The 10,935-nt window shown below is 47.5% G+C and overlaps 1 protein-coding gene and 1 pseudogene across 1 annotated transcript; both read right to left on the bottom strand.

Annotated features, from left to right (window-relative positions):
• Positions 1-8,741: 8,741 nt before the first annotated feature.
• LOC144611771 (histone H2AX) lies at positions 8,742-9,270 on the bottom strand. Its single transcript, XM_078431019.1, has one exon. It carries the CDS (start codon positions 9,236-9,238, stop codon positions 8,858-8,860), a length of 381 nt encoding a protein of 126 aa, XP_078287145.1. The 5' UTR covers positions 9,239-9,270; the 3' UTR covers positions 8,742-8,857.
• A 327-nt stretch (positions 9,271-9,597) lies between these two features.
• Positions 9,598-10,367, bottom strand: LOC144611768 (histone H2B pseudogene; annotated as a pseudogene).
• Between the last annotated feature and the right edge of the window lie 568 nt (positions 10,368-10,935).

Genomic DNA, 10,935 nt, shown 5'->3' on the forward strand with positions numbered 1-10,935 from the left:
TCACGTTGCAGCCTCCTAGCATCCTCCTCACAGCTAACACTGCCCCCCAGCTTCATGTCATCCGCAAACTTGGAGATGTTGCATTCAATTCCCTCGTCTAAATCATTAATATATATTGTAAATAGCTGGGGTCCCAGCACTGAGCCTTGCGGTACCTCACTAGTCACTGCCTGCCATTCTGAAAAGGACCCGTTTATTCCTACTCTTTGCTTCCTGTCTGCCAGCCAGTTCTCTATCCACATCAATACTGAACCCACAATACCGTGTGCTTTAAGTTTGCAAACTAACCTCTTATGTGGGACCTTGTCAAAAGCTTTCTGGAAGTCCAGATATAACACATCCACTGGTTCTTCCTTATCCACTCTACTAGTTACATCCTCGAAAAATTCTATAAGATTCGTCAGACATGATTTACCTTTCATAAATCCATGCTGACTTTGTCCAATGATTTCACCACTTTCCAAATGTGCTGCTATCCCATCTTTAATAACTGACTCTAGCATTTTCCCCACTACCGATGTTAGACTAACTGGTCTGTAATTCCCCGTTTTCTCTCTCCCTCCCTTTTTGAAAAGTGGGGTTACATTAGCTACCCTCCAATCCTCAGGAACTACTCCAGAATCTAAAGAGTTTTGAAAAATTATCACTAATGCATCCACTATTTCTGGGGCTACCTCCTTAAGCACTCTGGGATGCAGCCTATCTGGCCCTGGGGATTTATCGGCTTTTAATCCATTCAATTTACCTAACACCACTTCCCGACTAACCTGGATTTCACTCAGTTCCTCCAACTCATTTGACCCCCGGTCCCCTGCTATTTCCGGCAGATTATTTATGTCTTCCTTAGTGAAGACAGAACCAAAGTAGTTATTCAATTGGTCTGCCATGTCCTGGTTCCCCATGATCAATTCACCTGTTTCTGACTGCAAGGGACCTACATTTGTTTTAACTAATCTTTTTCTCTTCACATATCTATAAAAGGTTTTGCAGTCAGTTTTTATGTTCCCTGCCAGTTTTCTTTCATAATCTATTTTTCCTTTCCTAATTAAGCCCTTTGTGCTCCACTGCTGGACTCTGAATTTCTCCCAGTCCTCTGGTAGGCTGCTTTTTCTTCGGCAAGGAGGCTGAGGAAAGGAAGCTATCAGCAGCAGTGAAGGGAATATATTTCATTCAGCTCTGAGTGTCCCATTGTTTGATTAGGGACAGCTCTCCCATCGACCGGGTCAATGGTTCTTAAAGGAACCATTTGTCGTCTATGTTTCCAAGACCTGGGCAAATGAGAATTTCATCTAATAGTTGCTCATTCTGTGGGGGGTACATCTGCATTTGTCGGCAAATGTTGAGCTGCGAATATTACCAGCGCATGTCCAATGTACGGCAGTAACAAAGACGGGGTGAAGTGAGCGGAGTTGTCCATCCTCCCCCGGGCCAGAGCTCTGCTCTCCCACAGACTCCGTGGGCGTCTCTGAATGACTCGTTGGTGAACGTTTGCTGGTTTACTTGGGGTTGGTGGCTGCGTCGGTTTCCTTGTGCAACATGCGACCTGCTTACTTCACCAAGACTTTATTTGAAGTGGTGCCTTCGAGTCACCGATGCTGAAGATGTAAATCCCTAAGCAACTCACAACGCCGAGTGCACGACACTTTCGGACTCTTGAAACGATTCTTGAACCCCAGCTCACTCCAGTGGCTGATCCAGACAACATGAGAAGCTCTCGAAACAGCATTTGGGTCATTGATCGACACAAAATGTAATCGTCAAAGAGTCATAGAGTCTTATAGCGTGGAAACAGGCCCTTCCAAGCAATTGGCCATACTGCCAAAGTCCCATCTACACTAGCCACACCTGGCTGCCCATGACCCTCAAAATCTGTCCTATCCATTTACCTGTCTAATTGTTCCTTAAATGTTGTGATAGTCCCTGCCTCAACTACCTCCTCCGACAACTTGTTCGTACACCCACCACCCTTTGTGTTATAGCAGCCTCGCCAACGGTCTGTCTGTCTTTTCGTCTTTTTTGTTATTTTTTGTGTGTTTTAAAAGTATGTGTTAATGTTCTCTAGTTTGTTTTATGTGGGGGAGGGGGAGTGGGGAGGGGGGAGGGGGGAGGGGGAAACTTTTTTTCAATCTCTTACGTTAATGGAGGTGCGATTGTTTCCCGGATCCTATCTCCGGTCGCTCTGCGGCCTAACATCATGGAGCTGGTGGCCTTGCTCAAGACTGGCTTTGAGCCCCACCGTGGAGCCGTGGATTTCCATTGGAGCCTGTGATCCCTTGACTGGGATCGGCGCTCCAAACGCAGCCTGCGGACTTCAACATCGAAGGGCTCACAATCTCGGATAGAGACCGATGTCGGGAAGCTCCAAAGTCACAGAAGGTTCGACTAGTCCGATCACCCAGCACGGGGGAGCTGAGATCCCCCATCCCCTGATGCAGGAGCTTGATCGCCCAGACGAGGAAGGCACACCGCCGGCCATGGAGTCAAGATCATCCCATCAACGGAAGGCTCAAGGCCCCTGAACAAAGAAGGGAAGAAGATTGAACTGCTTTTTGCATTCCAACACAGTGAGGAACTGGGAGGAGCCACTGTGGGGGATGTTTATGTTATAACGTATTTTGTGTGTTCTGTTGCTTTTTATTGGTATGACTATGGCAAATCAAATTCCTCGTATGTTGCAAAACATACTTGGCTAATAAAGTATTATGATTATGATAAGGTTCCTATTGAATCTTCCCCCCCTCCCCCCCTCGTCTCAAACCTGTGTCCTCTGGTCCTCGATTCCCTGACTCTGGGCAAGAGACGCTGTGTGTCTACCCAATCTATTCCTCTCATGATTTTATACACTTCTATAAGATCACCCCTCATCTGCCAGCGCTGCAAGGAATAGAGTCCTAGCCTGTTGCACCTCTCCCTGTAGCCCAGGCCCTCGAGACCTGGCAACACCCTCGTAAATCTTCTCTGAATACTGTCCAGCTTGACAACATCTTTCCTATAACATGGTGCCCAAAACTGAACATAATACTCTAAATGCGGCCTGATTAAACATTAAACAGCAACATGTCCTCCCAACTTCTATACTCAATCCGCAAGCTGATGAAGGCCAATGTGCCAAAAGGCTTTTGACCATCTATCTACTTTCAACAAACTTACCTGTGTTCCTAGATCCCTCTCTTCTACAACACTACCCAGAGCCCTTCCGTTCACTGTGTTCTGTCCATGTTAGTGCTGCCAAAATGCAACAACTCACATTTCTCAGTATTAAATTTCATCATCCCACCAGCCCAACCAATCAAGGTCCTGTTGCAATTTTTCACAACGATCTTCACTATCTGCAATACCACCCACTTTAGTGCCATCTACAAACTTGCTAATCATCCCATGTATGTTTTCATCCAAATCATTGATATAGGTGACAATGGGCCCAGTACCAAATCCTGAGGATCACCTCCAGTCACAGGACTCGAGTCCGAAAAGCAACCTTCCACCATCACCCACTGCTTCCTTCCATTAAGCCAATATTCCAACCAGTCAGCTATCTTTCCCTGAATCCCATGGCATCTAACCTGTCAGAGCAGCCTACCATGTGGAACCTTGTTGATTGCCTTACTGAAATACACATATACAACATCCACAACTCTGCCTTCATCGATCTTCATCATCCTCGAAGTACTCAGATTTGCGAGATGACCTCCCATGTACAAAGCCACGTTGACTATCCCGAGCCTTCCGTTGACGGGATGATCTTGACTCCGTGGCCAGCAGTGGGCCTTCCTCGTCTGGGCGATCAAGCTCCTGCATCAGGGGGTGGGGGGGATCTCAGCTCCCCCATGCTGGGTGATCGGACTAGTCAAACCTTCTGCAACTTTGGAGCTTCCCGACATCGGTCACTATCCGAGTAACTCAGCGGGACAGGCAGCATCTCTGGAGAGAGGGAATGGGTGATGTTTCCAGTCAAGACCCTTCTTCGGAGTAAGAGTCAGGGGAGAGGGAAACTAAAGATATGGAAGGGCAAAGTTTGAGATCAACAGATCAATGCAGACGATGATCAAGGAAATCGAGAACATTTCATTGTTGGCTGAGGGGAAGCTGACAATGAGGCATACAAACAGTAAAATTAATCAGGAGGACAGTGAAACTAGTCGGAGAACTAGGGTGGGGAAGGAACAGAGATTGAGGGAAAGTGAGGGTTACTTGAAGTTAGAGAAATTAATATTCATACCGCAGGGTTGAAAGCTTCCCAAACAAAATGAGGTGCTGTTCCTCCAATTTGCATTTGGCCTCACTCTGACAGTGGGTGGAGTCCCAGGACAGAAAGGTCAGTGTGGGAATGGGTGGGGGAGTTATAGTGTTTATAAACCGGGAGATCGCATAAGACTAGGTGGACTGAGCAAAGATGTTCAGCAAAATGATCGCCCAGTCTATGCTTAGTCTCGCCGATGTATAGGAGACCACACCTGGAAAAGTAGATGAGGTTGGAGGAGATACAAGTGAACCTCTGCCTCACCTGAAAGGACCATCAGAGTTCTTGGATGGAGTCAAGGGAGGAGGTATAGGGACAGGTGTTGTATCTCCTGCAGTTGCTGGGGAAAGTACCAGGAGAGAGGGTGGTATGGGTGGGAAGCGATGTTAACCAGGGAGTTGTGGTGGGAACAGTCTCTGTGGAAGGTGGAAATGGGTGGAGATGGGAAGATGTGGCTAGTGGTGGGAACCCGTTGGAGGTGGCAAAAATGCCGGAGGATTATGTGTTGTGTGCGACGGCTGATGGGGTGAAAGGTAAGGACAAGGGGGACTCTGTCCCTGTTGCAACTAGGGGGAGGGGGAGCAAGGGCAGAGCTGCGGGGTACCGAGAAGCTTGTGAGGGCCTCATCTATGATGGAAGAGGGGAACCTCCGTTCCCTAATGAATGAAGACGTCTCAGATGTCCTAGATGGAGGAATTGGGAGTTGGGGATAGAGTCTTTGCAGGAGGCTGGGTGGGAAGAAGTATAGTCTAGATAGCTGTGGGAGTCCGTTTATAACAGAAGGTAGACACAAAATGCTAGAGTAACTCAGCGGGTCAGGCAGCATCTCTGGAGAGAAGGAATGCGTGATGTTTCGGGTCGAGACCTTTCTTCAGATCTGTCTGAAGAAGGGTCTTGTCCCGAAACGTCACCCATTCCTTCTTTCCAGAGATGCTGCCTGACCCGCTGAGTTACTCCAGCATTTTGTGTCTATTTTTGATTTAAACCAGCATCTGCAGTTTTTTCCCTAATTTATAACAGATGTCTGTCGATGGTGTATCTCCTGTGATGGAGACCATGAAATCTAGAAACTGAAGGGATATTTCGGAAAAGGTTCCAAGTGAATTTGGGAGCAGGATGATCCCTGTTAGCCCTGTCAATCCCGATCCCTAATCAGCCTTGTTCATCTAAATGCATGTATATCCTATCCCTCAGAATACTCGTTAGTAACTTTCTGACCACAGATGTTAAGATTACTGGCCTGTAGATCCCAGCCTTTTTCCTGCAGCACTTCTTGAATAGAGGCAAAACATTTGCCACCCTCCAGTCTTCCAGCACCTTGCCTGTATTTACTGACAACTCATAAATCTCAGTGAGGGCTCCTGTAATTGCTCTCCAATTTGCCAGTGTCCTCGGCTATATCTGATCAAGCCCGCAAGATTTGTCTATTTTCATACGTGTCAGGACCTTGAGCACCTCTGTGACCGTAATGCTCTCAAGACACTTCCAGTAATTAACCCAAGTTCCTTCGTCCTTCTGTCTTTCTCCACGGTAAAAACAGAGAAATAGTCATTGAGGACCTTGCTCGTCTCCTGTGGCTCCACACAGAGTTGACCACTTTGATTCCTGAGAGGTCCCACTCTCTGGTTATCCTTTTTCCCTTAATGTGATGAGAAAATCTCTTGGGATTATCCTTAAATGCTGGAGTATCTCAGCAAGTCAGGCAACATCTCTGGAGCACTGGGATAGGAGTTGGCATCCTTCTTCAGACTGATTGTAGTAGAAAGGAGAAAGCTGGGAGAGAGGTGGGGCAGTACAGAGCCTGGCAAGTGATAGGTGGATACCGCTGAAGGGGATGGGGGGGAATTGGCAGATGGGTTGACAAAGGGCAGAGACGAGAAGAAGACAAAAGGCTGTGACAGAAGGAGGGAAGAGGTGTGAAGTCAGAGGAAGGGATGTGGGTGGGAGGGGATGGAGGAAAGGGAAAGTAGGAGAATTTCTAGCATTTAATTCGAGGGGGACTAGAATATAAAAACAGGATGTAATGCTGAGGCTTGAAAAAGGCACTGGTCAGAAAGCATCTGGAATATTTCCATGAAGTCATATGGTGATACAGTGTGGAAACAGGCCATTCAGCCCAACTTGCCCACACCGGCCAACATGTCCCAGCTACCCTAGTCTCACCTGTCCATATCCAAACCTGTCCTATCCATGTACCCCACTGTCCAACTGTTTCTTAAACATTGGGATAGTTCCAGCCTCAAGTACCTCATCAGGCAGCTTGTTCCATTCTCCTTCCACCCTTTGTGTAGAAAAAAACCTATTCCTATTGAATCTTTTCCCCTTCAGCTTGAGCCTATGTCTGTCCTCTGGTCCTCGATTCCCCTACTCTGGGCAAGAGACTCTGTGCATCTACCCGATCTATTCCTCTCATGTTTTTATACACCTCTATAAGATCACCCCTCATCCTCCTGCGCTCCATGGAATAGAGACCAAGCCTACTCAACCTCTCCCTCTCGCTCACACCCTCTAGTCCTGGCAACATCCTTATAAATCTTCTCTGAACCCTTTCAAGCTTGACAATATCTTTCCGATAACATGGTGCCCAGAATTAAACACAATATTCTAAATGCGGTCTCACCAACGTCTGAGACAACTGCAACATGACCTCCCAACTTCTATACTCAATACTCTGACTGATGAAGGCCAATGTACCAACAGCCTTTTTGACCACCTTATCTACCAGTGACTCGACCTTCAAGGAACCATGCACCTGTACTCCTAGATCCCTCTGCTCTACAACACTCCCCAGAGGCCTACCATTCACTGTGTACGTCCTGACCTTGTTAGAAGTCCCAAAATGCAACACCTCACAGTTGTGAGCAGTTTTGGGCTGCATATCTGAGGAAGGATGTGTTGGCATTGGAGAGAGTCCAGAGGAAGTTTACGAGAATTATCCTAGGCATGAATGGATTAACATATGAAGAGCGTTTGATGGCACTGGGCCATAACTCACTGGAGATTAGAAGGATGAGGGAATAGTGAAAGGCCTGGATAGAATGGATGTGGAGAGGATGGTTCCACTAGTGGGAGAGTCTACCACTAGAGGCCATAGTCTCATAATAAAAGGACATACCTTTAGAAAGGAGATGAAGAATTTCTTTGGCCAGAGGGTGCTGAATCTGTGGAATTCATTGCCAAAGACGGCTGTGGAGGCCGTCATTGTTTTGATGTGTTTATGCTTTATTCTTAATTGTTAACTGTTTGTTTGTGTTGACATTTGTGAGCGGAGAACATTCCTTGTATATGCATACTTGGCCAATAAACTTATTCATTCATTCATTAGGTATTTTTAAGGCAGACATCAACAGATCCATGATTAGTACGGGTGTCAGGGGTTATGGGTAGAAGGCAGGAAAATGGGGTTGAGAGGGAAAGATCGATCAACCATGATTGAATGGCAAGTATACTTGATGGGCCGAATGGTTTAATTTTTCTCCTATAACTTATGAACGTAAGAATGAATTGGGTGTAGTTTGTTGCTGCACTTGCTGGCTGCCTCAGTTTTTTGGGCCAACAGCATGGTCTGGATATTGGGCAGCACATCGCCCCGATCGATGGTCACCCCTCCCAGCAGTTTCTTGAGCTCCTCGTCGTTGCGGACGGCAGCTTTGTATATGTGTCTATCAGTCTGGAGAAGCCATGAAGCCCCATGTGGGCATGACAGGATCTGCGAGCTGCATCAACGATGCTGAAGTGATGATGCAGCTCTAAAAGACTTTGATTAGGCTGCATTTGGAGTACAGTAGTGTGCAGTTCAGATGTACCATTTTTGGATGCGGTGCAGAAGTGGTTTCCCAGAATGTTGCTGGGTTAGAGGGAGAGGTTGAACAAATTTGCAATGTTTTTAGTTTCGTTTCGTTTAGATTTCCAGTGTGGAAACAGGCCATTCGGCCCTCTGAGCCCGCAGCGACCAGCGATCCCCGCACATAAACACTATCCTACACACACGAGGGACAATTTACACTTACACCAAGTCAATTAACATACAAACCTGTACGTCTTTGGAGTGTGGGAGAAAACCGAAGATCTCAGAGAAAACCCACGTAGTCATGGGGAGAACGTACAAACTCCATACAGACAGCATCCGAACTTGGGATTGAACCCAGGTTTCTAACACCGTAAAGTGCTGTACGGCAGCAGCTCTACCACTGCACCACCGCGTTGCCCTGTATGCCACCACCATTTTCTTTGTAACGCCAAAGGTTGAGGGGAAACCTTGTGGAGGTAAATACATTTATGAGAGGCATAATCTATCACACTGCCAGTCACAAATCCGTGGTCAGTGTGGAAACAGGCACTTCGGCCCAACTTGCCCACACCGACCATCTACTCTCATCCCAACTGCCTGCGTTTGGCCTATAAATCTATCCATGTACCTGTCCAATCCATATACTTAAATGTTACTTAAACTTTGCGATGGCACCTGTATTGTAAATCACATGTCACACATTATACTCGCTTTCATTCAGAACAAACGCCTTTATTACATTTCCCCCTGTCGCCGATCAGCCCTTCCGTGACAATGTGAGTGGCTCTGAAAAGAGCCTTTTGGTCATTGGGTTCAGCTTGTCTCGTTTACTTGTTGGCTCCACCGGTTTTCTTGGGCAACAGCACGGCCTGGATATTGGGCAACACCCCGCCCTGAGCGATGGTCACCCCTCCCAGTAACTTGTTGAGCTCCTCGTCGTTGCGGACGGCCAGTTGTAGGTGTCGGGGGATGATGCGGGACTTCTTGTTGTCCCGGGCCGCGTTGCCGGCCAGTTCCAGGATTTCAGCCGTCAGATACTCGAGCACAGCAGCCAGATAGACCGGGGCTCCGGCACCCACCCGCTCAGCATAGTTGCCCTTTCTCAGGAGCCGGTGGACACGGCCCACCGGGAACTGCAGCCCGGCCCGGGATGAGCGGGACTTGGCCTTGGCCCGAGCTTTGCCGCCGGTTTTTCCTCGTCCAGACATTTGCAAATAGCGCTGCAGACAGAATGAGGTCAGCGCCCGCACTCGCCCTTCTTGTACCTTCTGCAGGAATGCGCTGGCACGCTGATGATTGGTGCAACAGCGCTTCATCCTGGTGGCGACATGAAACGGTCTAATCAGAAAGCTGCCTCAATCTCCAATGACAGAGACAGAAGCGCGGAGGGCAGACCTCCTGTAGGGCCTGAAATTTGAAAAAGCCCGCCCAAGATAAATATTTTAAACAATAGTCTAAAAACGAATCCACTACAAATCAGTGTAAGACTCCCCGAATCCCCAGTCTCTAGATCCAGACCCCAGTAGAAAACACCCACGGCATGAATTACTTCCAGGAGATATCGGGGAATTAATATTTTACCTTTTTTTCAACTGATAACTGAATAAACTCGATTCACGGAATATATTAGAGGACGATCTTTGTGCTCAGAACATGGATGTGTCGCACTTCATAACATACAAAAAATTAGGATTTTGGGCACTAGTTATACTAAATGTAGTGACACCGGGATTATACCGGCACTTGGTTATGTTAACTTTAATAAGCATAAACTGAATGAGAATTGCCGCCTGATAGCAAATGGATAAACATTTGTAACAATGCGAGTCGAAATATGAGTACAAATATGTTGCAACTCTTTCAATGATAATGTGAGTGGCTCTTAAAAGAGCCTTTGGGTTTCCGGTTTGGTTTGTCAGCGTTGTGTGGATCTTTACTTGGAGCTGGTGTACTTGGTCACCGCCTTTGTCCCTTCTGACACGGCGTGCTTGGCCAGCTCCCCGGGCAGCAGCAGGCGCACGGCAGTCTGGATTTCCCGGGAGCTGATGGTCGCCCGCTTGTTGTAATGGGCCAGGCGGGAAGCCTCACCCGCGATGCGCTCGAAAATATCGTTGACGAACGAGTTCATGATGCTCATGGCCTTGGAGGAGATGCCGGTGTCGGGGTGAACCTGCTTCATCACTTTGTAAATGTAGATGGAGTAACTCTCCTTCCTCGACTTCCTGCGCTTCTTGCTGCCCTTGGGAGCCACTTTGGACACGGCTTTCTTGGAGCCCTTCTTGGCCGCTGGTTTCGTCGCTGGTTTCGCCGCTGGTTTAACCGGATCAGGCATTTTTACAATCGCCTTCAATCACGCAAAGATGCCAAAGCCCGCTCTGAGCGCGATTTAAATAGGCTGCCCCACCGCCCGATGCTAATGAGGGATAGGACACAGCCACGATTGTCATTGGTCAGTCGCGACACGAACACGGGAGCAAACTTCACACCGTTTCCATTGGGTCATTGAAAGAGCCAATCGCAGACATCTACTGTGGCCAATCACAGAGCGCCAGTGTCCGGTAACACCAAAGATACTAGAGGAGCAAGATGGACCACTCCGTTGACATCGCCTATACTGAAATGTAGTACGCAAAGGAGCCATTTTAATAAGCAAAACCCGCCGTTCGCTCTGCCCCTCGCAATGTAATCAGTGTTGTGGGGAACAGTATGTGTGATGATACCATTAAAATGCAGAAAATTTCTCATCTATCAACTCACATTTTTTTGCTTAATTTCTCAGATTTTATTATTTCTTACTGTTTCTGCCCATTTCCTTCCCATCCTTCCCCAGCCCCCTCTTTTGCGCAATTTCCCACATATTGCTCAAACACACACTGCACAAATATAACATATATTTATGTATGTG

Source organism: Rhinoraja longicauda, chromosome 41 (assembly GCF_053455715.1).
Source record: "Rhinoraja longicauda isolate Sanriku21f chromosome 41, sRhiLon1.1, whole genome shotgun sequence".
Taxonomy (NCBI): domain Eukaryota; kingdom Metazoa; phylum Chordata; class Chondrichthyes; order Rajiformes; family Arhynchobatidae; genus Rhinoraja; species Rhinoraja longicauda.